This window comes from Budorcas taxicolor, chromosome 11 (assembly GCF_023091745.1).
Source record: "Budorcas taxicolor isolate Tak-1 chromosome 11, Takin1.1, whole genome shotgun sequence".
Lineage (NCBI taxonomy): Eukaryota > Metazoa > Chordata > Mammalia > Artiodactyla > Bovidae > Budorcas > Budorcas taxicolor.
Genome location: NC_068920.1, coordinates 155,662,622 through 155,678,761, shown reverse-complemented (window position 1 = coordinate 155,678,761; position 16,140 = coordinate 155,662,622). Strand labels below are relative to the sequence as shown.

The 16,140-nt window shown below is 40.7% G+C and overlaps 1 protein-coding gene across 5 annotated transcripts in view; it reads left to right on the top strand.

The window, feature by feature from the left end:
* Positions 1-16,140, top strand: part of MAPKAP1 (MAPK associated protein 1) — a 241,155-nt gene that overhangs the window by 41,344 nt on the left and 183,671 nt on the right. For all 5 annotated transcript variants that reach the window (XM_052647826.1, XM_052647827.1, XM_052647822.1 and 2 more), the window contains one exon: positions 4,870-5,018. In XM_052647826.1, coding sequence (XP_052503786.1) covers positions 4,870-5,018 — 149 coding nt within the window. The remainder of the gene's footprint in view (positions 1-4,869; positions 5,019-16,140) is intronic.

Genomic DNA, 16,140 nt, shown 5'->3' with positions numbered 1-16,140 from the left:
AGCCATAGGTGGTTCTGAATATCTTCTAAAGTTTCTCTTGATAGATAAATGTGAAAGAGAGAAGTGGAATGACACTTTAAGTTTTTTGCCTGGCAGAATAGAGTTGCCATTAACTGAGAAGATGATTGTGGAAGGGGCAGGTTAGTGGAAAGATCAAGAGGTTGGTTATATAAAGACATGAAAAGTTTTGAGATGCCGTCAGCCAACCAGGTAGAGGAGTGAAATAGAAAGTTGAATATGCAAGTCTGTAATTTTAATGAGTATTTAGGAATAATCATTTAGAAGTTATCAGCGTACAAGGGTATTTATTTATTTAAGTTTTCCCTATTTATATATTTTTTATTGAGGTATGCTTACATACATTGAAATGTACAAGTGTTAAATGTTTGATGACTTTTGCCAACATACACACCTGGGTAACTAGCATTCCAGTCAAATATGTAGCATTTCTGTAACCCAGAAAGTTCTCTCGTGCCTCTTTTTAGTTAATCCACTGCCCAAAGGCAATTACTATTCTGATTTATATCACCACAATTTAGTTTTTACTTTTGTAAAATGGTGTTTCTTCGATTTCAGTCTGAATTTGGCAATAAGGAGTTCATGATCCTAGCCACAGTCAGCTCCCAGTCTTGTTTTTGCTGACTGTATAGAACTTCTCCATCTGTTTTTGCTGACTGTATAGAGCTGCAAATAATATAATCAATCTGATTTCAGTGTCGACCATCTGGTGATGTCCATGTGTAGAGTCTTCTCCTGTGTTGTTGGAAGAGGGTGTTTGCTATGACCAGTGCATTCTCTTGGCAGAACTCTGTTAGCCTTTGCCTTGCTTCATTCTGTACTCCAAGGCCAAATTTGCCTGTTACTCCAGGTGTTTCTTACTTCCTACATTTGCATTCCAGTCCCCTGTGATGAAAAGGACATTGTTTTCGGTGTTAGCTCGAGAAGGTCTTGTAGGTCCTCATAGAACTGTTCAACTTCAGCTTCTTCAGCGTTACTGGTTGGGGCATAGGCTTGAATTACCGTGATGTTGAACATAGAACAACAGACTGGTTCCAAATAGGAAAAGGAGTACATCGAGGCTGTATATTGTCACCCTGCTTACTTAACTTACATGCAGAGTACATCATGAGACACACTGAACTGGAGGGAGCACAAGCTGGAATCAACATTGTCAGGAGAAACATCGATAACCTCAGATATGCAGATGACACTACCCTTATGGCAGAAACTGAAGAAGAACTAAAAAGTCTCTTGATGAAAGTGAAAGAGCAGAGTGAAAAAGTTGGCTTAAAGCTCAACATTCAGAAAACGAAGATCATGGCATCTGGTCCCATCACTTCATGGCAAATAGATGGGGAAACAGTGGCCTGACTTTATTTTTCTGGGCTCCAAAGTCACTGCAGATGGTGATTGCAGTCATGAAATTGAAAGATGCTTACTGCTTGGAAGGAAAGTTATGACCAACCTAGACAGCATATTAAAAAGCAGAGGCATTTCTTTGCCAACAAAGGTCCGTCTAGTCAAGGCTATGGTTTTTCCAGTGGTTACGTATGGATGTGAGAATTGGACTATAAAGAAAGCTGAGCGCCAAAGAATTGATGCTTTTGAACTGTGGTGTTGGAGAAGACTCTTGAGAGTCCCTTGGACTGCAAAGAGATCCAACCAGTCCATCTTAAGGGAGATCAGTCCTGGTTGTTCATTGGAAGGACTGATGTTGAAGCTGAAATTCCAATACTTTGGCCACCTGATGCAAAGAGCTGATCTCATTTGAAAAGACCCTGATGCTGGGAAAGATTGAGGGAAGGAGGAGTAGGGGATGACAAAGGATGAGATGGTTGGATGGCATCACCAACTTGATAGACATGAATTTGATCAAGCTCTAAGAGTTGGTGATGGACAGGGAAGCCTGGCCTGCTGTAGTCCATGGGGTCGCAAAGAGTTGGACACGACTGAGCGACTGAACTGAACTGAAAGGGTTTTGTAGAGTATTTGGAGTTTTTACACATGGGTTTGGGTGGACTCAGGGAGTTGGTGATAGACAGGGAGGCCTGGCGTGCTGTGGTCCATGGGGTCGCAAAGAGTTGGACATGATTGAGTGACTGAACTGAACTGAAAATGGCGTTTACCTACATATTTTATCTTATTGGCTGTGCTGCACCACTTGTGGGATCTTCATACCCCAACCAGGGATCAAACCTGGGCCTTTGGCAGTGAAATCCAAGAATCACTAATCCAGATTCTGGAATATATAAGTACATTAATATCTATTAATTATACATTAATAGCAATAGATTAAAATGCACATTTAAGAACATTTTAGATTGCTACTAAAGTGGTATTTTAAATATTGGAAGTGCTGTTCTACTTGTAATCAATCAACAAGTTTATTTCTGCACTTTGGAAAGGAATGATCCTTTATCAAACACCTATTTCTTCTTGTTCAGTCACTAAGTGATGTCTGACTCTGCAACCCCATGAACCGCATCACGCCAGGCTTCCCTGTCCCTCACTGTCTCCCGTAGTTTGCTCAAACTCATATCCATTGAGTTGGTGAAGCCATCCAACCATCTCATCCTCTGTCGCCCCCTTCTTCTGCCCTCAATCTTTCCCAGCATCAATGTCTAAGCATCAGGTGGACAAAGTATTGGAAAAAGCAAAAACAAAAAACCTACTGGGTGCTAGGAACAATGCCAGGTGTCTTATCTTGTCCCCACAATGATCCTAAGAGATAAGTTACCAATAGCTCCAGAAGAAAGGAGCTGTGACTTATCAAAGTCACTGTACTGTTATCAGTAGGGTTAAGTGTGAAGTGATAATGTATTAACTCTTCCATTCTCTGACTAATTCACACTTGGACTTCTCTCCTCAACCTATGACACTTTCCCCCTGCCTCCTTTGCTTCCTACATCATGGGGAAAAGGATCTAATTCTTTTTTAAAAGGTGGCGTTTCTGGAGAAGGAAATGGAAATCCACTTCAATATCCTTGCCTGGAAAATCCAATGGATGGAGAAACACAGTGGGTTACAGTCCATGGGGTCACAGAAGAGTTGGACACAGCTTAGCGACTGACCAACCACCACCGCCTAACTCCTTACCACAGACTGCGCACATGCGCACCGTAATTTCCACGCTCGAGTGCTGAGTCAGCACGGTGCTCAGTGAGATCCTAGTTTGGCAATCACAGTTATGAATAGTTGATCTGGATGATTCGCAGTCTTAGGACTGTAGCATACAGATGTTATCCTTGCACAGTTCTGTGTTGCGTTACATACATTCCTCGTCCGTTCTGCCCTGGCCTTTGAGAGGTCCATCTGCTGTCTCCCTTTCCCTTTCCATTGTTCTGCTGGCCGGGGAGGCTAGATTTGGAGGTTCGCTCTCTGGACATATCAGATTGTATGCATGTGTATCATAATCATAGTAGCCTTCTTGTTGTTGCAGGTCACTAAATGCATGAGGTTTTCAGAAATGTATGCTACTGTTAGCAAAATAAACAAAAAATAATGATTTCTGGGCCCAAGAGGCTCACATACTATTCATTCACACACAAAAAATACATCACTTTGACTTTGCTATCTAATCCACATTCTGAATTTGTAAGTACATGTAATCAAGAGATTAATATCTGTTAATTATACATTCATGGCAACAGGTCCTTTTCTCCTTATTTGCCATATAAATCTATAGGGACTCATCTGATAAAGCTGTCCCTCTAATTTGTTGAAAATAACTTGTTACCTTTTTAAAAAGTTCTAAGTGACTATTTCAGAATTATGTTTGATCTCAGTTCAGGTTGGTTGTGCTCAAGAATGGAATGGATTGAACTTAGTTATTGCACATTTTAAGATTGATTCATTTGAAACTTTAAGTGTGGAAATTTTCTAACATCACCTAAATAAAAAGTACAATGAACCCCCATGTACTTATCATCCAGCTATCACCTTAAATGACGTTCAGATTAATACAGAGAAGTAAATGATCTTTGAGAGGGTATGGAACTAACTTGTCTTGGTTCACTAATGAGTAAGTGCTTTAGGTTTTGATTTAATAACTCAATCTGAATTCCTTCAATCATTATTTTATTCATTGATTCATGCAATGAAATTTATTGAAGGTCTACTGTGTTCATTAGTGCCTAATGGCTAAGCGCCTTGGTGGGGTGCAAATCTTAGCCCTGCTCCTTACAGGCTGTGTGACCAGGGGCTAATCAAACTATTCTATGCTTCAGTTTCCACACTGACACAATTGAGATAATGCTAGTGTCTACCTCATAAGTTTGTTATGAGGTTTAGATGAGACACATTGGCTTCCTCAATGTATGTTAAGTACTGTTATTATAAATACTCTTCCTCCTTTTCCTTTTCCACTTCTTCATTTTTGTCATCCAGATTATGTGCTAGGCACACATTGGGAACCGTGAGAAGGTTAAGTTGTGAACCGTGACCTTGAAAAACCAGAACTTCAAAATTAGAGGGAGGAGAGTTCTTCAGGATTATCTGGTTTGACAAGTCCAGAGAGGTTTAGTGAATAGTCCAGAATCACACATCTGTTAGTGGCAAAAGCCAGGCCAAAGCTCAGATCTCGCAGCTGTGAAATGCTCTTCTTATAGAATAGCCCTTTTGTTGATTTATCTGACCTCTGCCCCTTTCCTTAAACCCTCCTCTTTCTAAATTGACGAACATGACCTACATGTATATTTCAGTGCTCTGCTCGTTCAGTGCACAGACGTAACAGTATATGTTAGACCTGTTGCACATATCAGACCTGAACATGTCCTTAAGGTTCCAAGGAAGACTTTAGGGAAGGTGGACACAGGCCGTCTCTCTCTGTTGTAATCACAAAGATGTTTTTATCTTCCTCTTGTATCACAGCCCAGGAGTTAAAGTCACTGTTTGAAAAAAAGTCCCTCAAAGAGAAACCTCCAAATTCTGGGAAGCAGTCGATATTATCTGTACGCCTGGAGCAGTGCCCCCTGCAGCTGAATAATCCCTTTAACGAGTACTCCAAATTTGATGGCAAGGTAAGTAAACTGGAACGCATCCCTTCAGGTAACACCTCGACTAAATGGAGTTACTGTTGGTATTGTCGTTCTTATTTTTATCAGATTTAAATTTAAGTAGGTTTCAAAAGGGAGTCAGAATAAACAAAGAATGTCTCTCACATTTTCAAAGACTGAGGGTGTGAAAAGGTCTGGATTTGGGCTTACTGTTTGTACAGTAATATGTTTGGGAGGATAAAAACAGAAACAGTCCCAAGATAGGAATGTGTGTGTTCCTGTTTTATGTCCCCAGGTTTGGGTTAGTTGGGTTGTGATTAATTAAGGTCTAACTGTGGGGAAAGCCTTGACAATGATTCTGGGAGGCAGTTTGCATTGTCTTGTAGGAGTCTTGATTATAACTCCACAAATGGTGGACGTTAGAGCTTCTGCTCAGAATTCTAAGACGTTCCTTTGCATTCAGTGTTTTATTGAATCTCGTTTGACACTTGCTGTACAGGATGACTTAATTTTTTCCTGTCCTGACAATTTACAGTCTGTAAAATTAAAGTGTGTTTATTTTCCTTTTAGAAAAAGGACCACTATTTTAAGTGGAGTATAGCTCTACGTGAGCACCCACTCTCCTGCATTCCCACAGTCTGTGTCTCTGCACCAAACTGAGCAGGGCTTTCAGAACTGCAGCAGTCGATTTTTTTATTTATTGCCATTATGTTTGCTGTCTGTCAGTGGCGTGGCGATGCTGAGTGATAGCTTGTTGCCTGGAGGGATTGTGTACAATTTGTCTTATTTCAGCACAGTTGCAATTAATAAACAGAGAACTCTTTGCTTATGTTTGCACTTTTCATATTCAAGTCCTGGTTATATCAGTTGTCATCTTTGAGCATGGTGATGTTCTTTACTTTGAAACACTTTCATCTCATACAATTCAGCATGTTTTCACTGGGTTTTTGTTTAGTATCTAAGTCATGTCCAACCCTTTGCCACCCTATGGGACTGTGGCCCCCCAGGCTTCTCTGCCGATGGGATTTCCCAGGCAAGAATGCTGTAGTGGGTTGTCATTTCCTTAAGTAAGCATATATGGCCGTTGGCACATGAGGTTATTGATGCTGGCAGAGAAGAACAGAAACTAGAAACAAAATGCATAAGTAACATAAAATCCTAATTTGCTCAGGAATTTTCCCCCCAAAACATCAGAAAGCACTTTTAGTAAATTAGAAATTGTATCCTGTGAAGAGCTTCTCTTCAGTCTGCCCCTGCCCCCATCTCCTGCTGCTTCTTGTGGAATACAGCAAAGAGAAGGGTCTCCCTAGGGAACGGGAATGTCAGCCTCTGGAAACAAGTGAGTTGGGCTGAAGGGGACTTTTTTTCGGAAATACTGCAGTTGATTCATTTGGAAATGTGAGACGTTATTATTGGGATTAGATTACATGGCTGGAATTTATTTGTTTCCTATCATCTCATTGTTTGAGGATGTAATGAATTCTGGAGTAATTAATATGTGATAATGCTTTGCCAACAAAATAGCACAGATCTTTTAAAATACAACGTTCTAGAATTTTGATTATGCTATTAGATTCTCCTATAAATTACTTACGCTTGGACTTGTTCGAAGGTTGTGAACTCTGTGTGTTATATATACCTAATTTCTGAAGTGCCAGGAAGGAATCGAAAACTAAACCATTTCCTCAGTCACAAAGGAATTATTTTTGCTAGATGTGTGTTTACACTTACAACTCTTGATGTTTTTTGTCATAGCAAATGTACTTGTAATCAGCAAAGGATGTGAGCATTGCCCAATCACCACTGTACAATTGATTAAGAAAGATTTATATATCGATAAGTCTTTCTTGTGATGCAATGATATATTTTTTATTATCCTACATATTACAATTGCTAAAACACAATTAAACTCTTGTTCTCATCTATTATTTAATATTGATGCATTTGGCAGATGTGTAATGAAAGTGGCTAATATTTGAAGGATATTGTACTGTACATATTAAATTAGTCTTTCTTTTATCTTTGTGAAATGCATCAATATGATATTCAGTGACATCTCAATGATTAATAGAGAATTATACTTGAGTCAAGCCTTTTCGTAACCTAGAAATTAAAATGACTATTCAAATAACACCTCAAAATGATGAAATTAGCATTTTGTGATTGCATAATAATGGGATTGTAGTAGTTATAACAGCACCATGGCTGCCTCTAGAGTTAAGATCATGTCAACCCCTTGATAATAAAGCCTTTCTGTGAGAGTCGACTTTAATAATTTCCAGATTGATTCTTCCCATAAATCATTTGACGTTCAGCACTAAATTTTTGTTACTGTTGTAACTTAAAATTATTTTATTTTTATTCAGCTCATATTTAAGAAGTGAAATGAGTGTCCCGTTTTAATGATTCACCATCTTGTCATCACTCCCTGTTTTTGCTTCAAATGTAAGAGTTTCTCATGTATTTTGATAGTTCCTTTTTTTTTCTTTTTTGCAAAGGTTTGTTAAAGCCACTAAAATATGTACAGGTTTTCCCCCCTTACAAATATTCACAATGCTTTTCTTGGAAATAACTCTTGCCTTATTTACATAATTAACTGAATTGCTTAGGTCTCTTGGGCAAATGGTACATAATTGGGGAGAGAAAGGGACAGGAAAGAGTTTGGGGTCTAATTAAATATGCTAAAAAACTACTTAATTATGTATTTCCTCAAGAGACTAACTGCTCTGAAATCCTCCTTATGATTAAACTAGCGTTGGATTTGGAAAAAAGGATTTTGTTTTTGTTATGGCCTTACAGTTACATCAGAGTTAAGCAGACATCTTTAAGAGTTAGTGCAAACTGAATTGTTGTTGGTTTTAGTGATTCCAAGGGTAAGCATCTCTTAGCTACTGTGCTGAATTAAAGTGAATACTGTCAAATAGTTTCTGGCTCCTGTAGCTGGTTAATAATTTTACTTTGTAAAAATTGTGGTTGGTTGATAACTTCTTGAAGATATACAGTTGAGAGGGAAGGCCATACTTAGGCATAGGCTTTATGGTCATTTTGAAGGGTTTTTTGATCAGGTTTATTACTGTTTTTGGCTTCCCTTGTAGCTCAGTCAGTAAAGAATCTGCCTGCACTGCAGGAGACCCGGGTTCAATCCTTGGGTTGGGAAGATCTCCTGGAAAAGGAAATGGCAACCCATTCCAGTATTCTTGCCTGGACAGAGAAGCCTGGTGGAGTATAGTCCACGGGGTTGCAAAGAGTCAGACATGACTTAGCGACTAAACCGCTACCATTACTGTGTTTATATTATCTCTTTTGGCAAATTGGCAGGGCTATCCATGACCTGTTTTAGATTCGTAGGTTGTTAATAACTCTGTTTACTGATCATTTGAAAACAGACCAAGACAGATTGCAAGTGTTTTTAAGGAATGCTTAGCTGGACAAGGCAAAACCAGGCTCAGCCATCTGCCTCAAGTCTTTGGGCTTGTTAAAAACAGGACCTCTGATTAATGAACAAAACCAACCTCTGTTTTAGAGGTGAGATAATAAGAAAATTTTTGTGCTGGTCGTTGTGATCTCACTGAATGTGGGAAATGTTGGGTGTGACCGGGAGTTGCTCTGAGGCAAGGAAGGCGTGACAGGCAGATTTCAGTATTCCTAAATATGTGGGTTTCTGCCCTGTCTCTCCACCTTTTAAAAAAATGAAGTCTTATTTTAAAAAGTATCTCTCTCTTTTCATTCAATGAAAATTCAACTACCACTTAGTTGAGAAGCTTTAGCTAGTACATTGACATCACTATTTTGTTTAAACTGTGTTTACAAATATCATCATCATCAGTAGACCTCCAGAAGTTCAGATATGCACCTCCTGTCAATACTGTTACTAACAAAGAAACGGTACTGATTATCAGTTGTGTAACCCTAGTCAGGTTTTTCATCTCACTGAACCTCAGACGTAGGAAAAGAAATTGAGTTCCTTCCTCGCAATCCTGATGAATCCATCAAATGGGATAAAACACCCAGCACAGGAAGAAGCAGTGTAATTTAGTTGGGAAGCAGATCTATTTTGAAGTAAGATTTGAGTTTGAATCCTGACTCTATCACTTAATGGTGTGACGTCAGGCTGGTTACTTAACCTCGTGAAGCTGCAGTCCCTTGTATGTGGAATGAGATGGTGGTGGCCTGTCTTTCTCTGGAGGATTGAGACAGCACACCAGAAGCACCCAGCAAATACCTCACTTCTGCCCCCCTCTCTCTCTCTGTAAAGTAAAGGGTGCGGGCCAGTGCTGCTCTCTTTCCTTTATACTTCATTAGATTGTTGACAGGATAGAGTGAGAGGAAATGTGCTCTTAAAGCCTGGAGTTTAGCATGGGTAAACAAGATGCACAGCAGACTAGGTGACAGTGGTCTGCTTGTAGAAGTCCAGGGAATCAGTCCAGTGGGGTTTTGACCTTTAACTTGAAATAGGAAGATTAAGACAAGTAATTACTTCCTTTCTTTTTTTTCCTTCCTGCAATGGCTATTTTCTAAACATCAGGTGAGAAGGTAGTGTGATGTCAGTAATTGCTTGGCAGTTTACTAAAACATTAAATATCTTGCTTATTTGACTTAGCGAAATTATACTGAGTATGAGGAGGATGTTTGCCTTGACAAGTACTTTAAAAAGCAGAACCAGTTCTGGTTCATATAAACAACTGTGACTTTGATTGTGTTAACTTATTAGAAAGTAACTGTTTCTCTGTTAGAAACTGTTTTAACAGGGAAGCTGCAGAGAGCATGGGGGAAGGGATAATTCATGAGTGCTAATTGCTTGGCTGTTAATTTTCGTAAGTGTTGATAGAAGCAGTTCCTTAAATTAAACTTTGTTTAAAATGTATCAGGGGAAATATTCCACAATGTCGAGCCTGAAGTGAAAATTAATATGAATGCTGTGGCAATTAACACATACTGGTTAATAGCTTTTAGCAGCATTTTGGGATGATAGTCCTTAAATACATTTTTGCATGCTGCTCTTGTTTCAGCATTGTTCCAGTCTATGTCTGGATAATTATGAACAAATGTTTTCTACAGTCATTGGCATTAAGTAGCTCTCTTCACAGAAACGTCATTTAAAACTTTGGAGAAAGTGCGAAGGGACTGAAAACTGTTGCAGACTCATAAAAGGCCAGCGAATCTCCGTCCTGGAAAGGCAGATTGCCTTTCCGAGGAAAATGCTCCTCCTCTGTTACCCTGGGAAAGGCCCTGTCTTATACGTTAAGCTACTTTAGCTTCAGGATCTCTTTCCAAAAAATTATAACCTGGACTTCCAAGTGTTGATTATGTTTCTGGACAGCAGCTTTTGCTTATTGCTGCCTGAGCTGAGACATGGCCTTAAGCCTAAGGGCCTTCTGCCCTTTGACCTTGCTTCTTTCTTCTGACCAACCTCCCTCCCCGCTAAAGTTAGCCAGCCACCCCTGTCCTCCCCACCAGAGGAGGTGGCTGAGAATGGAGTTGGCTCTGTCGATCTCATTTCCCTCCTTCCTTTCAATAAGAGTGCTCCGGGGGTTCACTTGGCTTAGTGCCTATTAAGAGGCAATCTCAAGAGAGAGAGACAATCTGAGGTAACTTAACTCTGTTGTTTGAATTAGGAGCTATTCGTCTCTCTCTTCCATTGGCTTCATGAAACATACCTTTTTAAATAAGGGAGAATAAAGCCCCAACATTTGGCAACTTCTCCCTGTGGCTGTATTTTGCTAGCCTTCCTTTTCATAGACCAGTTTTTATCAGTCCGTTCTATTTCTAAGCAAGAAATAGATATTATTAGATATTTATTACTTATTCACACACCATGGTATACCAAGAAAAGGACCAAATTCATTAATTTAAAAATATCTTTTCCTGCAATCATTTCCCCCTACAGTTGTACGAATTCAGTGCTCTTCCTGTGGCTCAGCCTTTCCTGGAAATCTCCAGGGGAGGGTTTGGGATTTTTTTCTAAGTGGTGTTCACAATGAATTAAATAAGAATCTTACAACAAAAGAAAGTGTTTTCAGCATCCTCTTCTGCAGTTAAATTCTCAGGGCTGAGTTCTTAAAAGTAGCTTATTCCACTCTGAGCTTTCTGTCCCGGCCTCATTTCTGCAGTTTGTTCTGTGTCTCGCCAGTCCGGAGGCTTCCTCTAATTTTAGAGCCATCATCTAGAAATTCCCATCAGAGGTGGAATTCACCATCAACTCAGACTTTTCAAAGGAAGGCAGAATTTTGCAATGGTAAGAGCATGTTTGTCAGGCTTGGGTTAGAATTCTCACTTGGCTGTTTACTTGCTGTGTGATCCTGGGCAGACCGCTTTACCTTCTTTAAGCCTGTTTTCATATCTATAAAATAAGGTTCATGATACTTACCAGAAAATGTTGTTGTGAGGATTTAATGAGAATTATAAATGCGTACGTAGTGTATGTGGTCAGTGCTGGAAGATGTATTGGTTTCCTTTGACCACATTGCCATTTATTTACTTCCTATTTAATGAGAGTCTGCTACATACCAGGCGCTGTTAAGTAAAATCTGGATACAGTAGTGAGTCAAAACAGACCTGGTTTCTGACTTCATGAAGCTTCCTCTCTTGGCAGGAAGATAGATGTTATATAAATAATCGCCAAACTAAGTGCAAAATTGCAGTCATAGTATTGTTTAGTCACTAAATCGTGTCTGACTGTTTTGTGACCCCATGGAATGTAGCCCACCAGGGTCCTCTGTTCATGGGATTTCCCAGGCAAGAATACTGGAGTGGGTTGCCATTTCCTTCTCCAGGGGAATCTTCCCGACCCAGGGATCGAACACACATCTAAAATGGTGAGCAGATATTCTTTACCCCTGAGCCACCAGGGAAGCCCCACAGTCATAATATCAGTTCAGTTCAGTCTCTCAGTCATATCTGACTCTTTGTGACCCCATGAAGCACAGCACGCCAGGCCTCCCTGTCCATCACCAACTCCTGGAGTCCACCCAAACCCATGTCCATTGAGTTGGTGATGCCATCCAACCATCTCATCCTCTGTCGTCCGCTTCTCCTCCTGCCCTCAATCTTTTCCAGCTTCAGGGTCTTTTCAAATGAGTCAGCTCTTCGCATCAGGTGGCCAAAGGATTGGAGTTTCAGCTTCAACATCAGTCCTTTCAGTGAACACCCAGGACTAATCTCCTTTAGGATGGGACTGGTTGGATCTCCTTGCAGTCCAAGGGACTCTCAAGAGTCTTCTCCAACTCCACAGTTCAAAAGCATCAATTCTTTTGCACTCAGCTTTCTTTATGGTCCAACTCTCACATCCATACATGACCACTGGAAAAACCATAGCCTTGACTAAGAAGGTCTTTTGTTGACAAAGTAATGTCTCTGGTGCTGCTGCTGCTAAGTCACTTCAGTCATGTCTAACTCTTTGCGACCCCACAGATGGCAGCCCACCAAGCTCCCCCATCCCTGGGATTCTCCAGGCAAGAACACTGGAGTGGGTTGCCATTGCCTTCTCCAGTGCATGAAAGTGAAAAGTGAAAGTGAAGTTGCTCAATCGTGTCTGACTCTTACTGACCCCCTGAACTGCAGCCTACCAGGCTCCTCTGTCCATGGGATTTTCCAGGAAAGAATACTGGAGTGGGGTGCCATTGCCTTCTCCAGCCTTCTCTGCTAATTAATTACCACCTTCCAGGAGAGATACTGGAGGCTTTGGAGGATTTTCATCGGGGCATCTGACCTAGTCTAGGCTATCAGGGATGGTTATCTCTGTGAAGGTGACTCAACCTGAGAGTTGAAAGCAGAGTAAGAACTAGCTAGGTGAAGGGAGAGGAGAAAGGACTTACAGAGGATCTGAGGCAAGTGGCGGGGGTAGGGAGTTGTGGCTTGAAGATTTGGGAAACTAGAAGGCTGTGTGCTGGAGCCCAGGACTGAGGTAGGTTGTGGTGCAGGGGGAAGCTGCAGGACCTGTTTCTACCACATATGGCTGTAGGAGTGTCCTCTGCAACCTGAGAATATAGGGAAGCCTTGAACCAGTTAAATGAGGAGGGAGAGTCATAAGGTTTGTGTTTTGAAAAGATCCCTGAAGCTCTGATGAAGAGGATACACTGGAGAAGGATTTGTGAGGCTTGAGAGACCAATCAAGACATTTTTGGCAGTGGTCCAGGTAAGAGATGGTAACTTGGGCTTACTTATTGGTGATGGAGGTGTGGATGACTGCAAGAGGTACTTAGTAGGTAAAAGTGATAGGACTTGATGATGGATTGACTATATGTCAGGGAATGTAGGAGAAAGGAGTTTCAAGGATGATTTCTTGATCAGATTTTGGCTTGAGGAACTGAATAGATACATCTCTGCATTAGGAAGCAGTGAAAGAGGGCTGCGGATGCTGCAGAAGTTACCGTCGTTTGACAACACGTCACAGCCTGTTACCATGTCCTTAAAGACACTACACATATTCTTTTTTGGAGGGATAGGGTATACCCTCCTTGTTAGGCTTATATTGGAGGCATCCGAGGCAGGGTCTGGGATGAGCATGGGCTAGGAGCCAGGAGCCTCTTCTCTGTTTCCACTTCACAGCCAGCTTTGGTACTTTGGCTGAGAATTTGCCCTAGAAGTCAGTCACCTTCTCTGAGACAGGGCTGTACTTTCAGATGCCTAATCCAGCTCGTCAGGCCCTTCAGAGGAGAAAATGAGATAGTAATTTTAAATGAGGCAGATGTCAGGTGTCCTTTAAGAAAATATATTGATTGTAATTCTTGGAGATTAGGGGAGTAAGAGGTAAAACATGGACATATTTTTGCTATAATAAGATTGCTGTTGTGGTCCAACCCTCTTCCTGGCTAATTAAATACCAGATTAGCAGATGAAATCTGATTGGAATGAATAGCAAACACTGAGATCCCAGTGAAAGCATGGGAGACAATCTGTTTTATAGGTGTGGTGGGACTGCAGACGGCGGGGTTTTATACTGAGCTTTCTTATTGTGGGCAACTTGCTCTGCATTAATTTGCAGTGTAGAGATTTTCTTGTCGCTCCAAGTGCTAGGCCTTGATTTTATTATCTTGAAGACAACTATCCATAAATATTAAGTGACAGCCTAGGGTCACCCACTTGGGCATGGAATCTAGGTGTTCTAACTCTTAAAGATTTTTATTTTCATTCTTAATGGCATTCATACTTATAAAATGGAAACCTGAGTTCCAGGTTCTCAGGTTTCCTGAGACCATGTGGTGGAAAGAACACAGACACAGAAGATGTTTTAGCCCTGGCCATACTATGGCATCTGTGACAGGTCACCTCCCATCTCTAACGAAGCCTCAGTTTCTGCATGTTTAGAATGAGGAACTTGGCTTAGATGATCACTGGATTTCTTTTGGCTTTAAGGTTCCATAGTTTTGTGATTGGAGGTGACTGACATCAGTGACATGTAGAAGGTTATAAGTGGGAAAACTTGAACTCTTGAATAGTTGATCATCTGCATACATGTTGCTACTTTCCTCTTTTAGTTGATCGTAACAAAATTATGGTAGAGGTAGTTTTATCTCCATTTTAGAAATGAATAAACTGAGGCTCAGAAAGGGAAAGTGACTTGCTCAAGGAGACCCCACTAGTATATGGCAGGACTGGTATTTCAGTACCTTTTTCCAGTACCACAACTTTCTTTCTTAGACTCTTTTACAGTCATCTTTGTGGAGGAAATACAGTATTGTTAATATCTGAAAATTTTCAAAATTTAAAAACAAAATAATTTTCCCTTTACCAGTAGACTTAGAGTCTGATACCCTGGTTTAGCTCTTACCAGTTGTGTCTGTTTGGTGAGTTACTGCATTTTGTAAGCCTCGATTTTCTCACAGGTAATAAAGAAATAATGAGATATTGGAGCTGAGGAAGGAGGGAATTGCTTTACACATCAAGTCTAGTGAAAGTGAAAGTCGCTCAGTCATGTCCGACTCTTTGTGACTGTATAGGCTATATAGTCCATGGAATTCTCCAGGCAGAATACTGGAGAGGGTAGCCATTACCTTCTCCAGGGGATCTTCCCAACCCAGAGATCAAACCCAGGTCTCCCGCATTGCAGGCAGATTCTTTACCAGCTGAGCCACCAGGGAAGTCACAAGTCCAGTGTGTGTCCCACAGATGCTGTGGGACACCTTCCACTTCTTTCTGCTGATCTTCCTGGTAAGCAGAGTGGATTCATCCATCCATCCATCCATTCATCTATCCATCCAACAAATTATTTACTAAGCGTTCACATTGTACTGGTTCATTTCAAATGTTTATTACATACTGGCTGTGTGCTAGGCAGTGATAAGACAGGGCTAACCACCATAGAGGAATTTGAAGATAAGAGTGCCCATGTAGCCAACATGTGAGGAAGCACGTTTCACAGTCAGGATTGTGCCCTGAGCTGGGGACTGTGGCAGTGGTCCATGACTTCAGGTGCATATGATTGAGCAGAGGGACAGACCCATGAACTGTAGGGTATTAAATGCGATAGGTTCTATAGTATAGGTCTATAAGGAAGACTGAAGGTGGGAGGCAGCAATGACATTCATCCAGTTCGTTATCCTAGGTGAGTTTGTCTGAATTTTGATTGTATTAATACCTAGAGGGCAGGTTTGGTCACTGTTTAATGAAGCCCAGCTTGGCACTCTCCACACGTAAATGTGGACTTTTTAAAAATGGCAGTGATAAATTTCAAATGTCATTACTCTTTGAGGCTTACAACTATATGGCAGTATCACAGGAGCAGCATTTTTATTAATATATCCACTCCTTTCTGTTAAATTGAAGTTTTAAAACCTAGACCAAGATACATGTAAGAAAGTAAGTTTAGGAAATTTGCAAAATATGCTCCTATGCAACCAAAGATTAAATTGATTTGTTATATGTGCATTTAGCTACAATTCATTTTAATTGTCTGTATGAAGTTAAAAAGTATTAGTGTCAGATAAAGATTCATCACCAGAGCGTGATTTAGGGCTGGTGCTGGAGAACGCAGGCATGTGTTCCGGCAGATGTTTGTATAAGGCGCTGTCTTTCCTGACAGCAGTTAAAAAGTATGGTTATAGTAATCAAATTGCGGTGCAGCGACTCAGAGGCTAGGGCCAGATTGAATTAAAATAGATATAAGATTTATGAATAGCAATAGCTGTGATAAAATTTCACTGCCTTC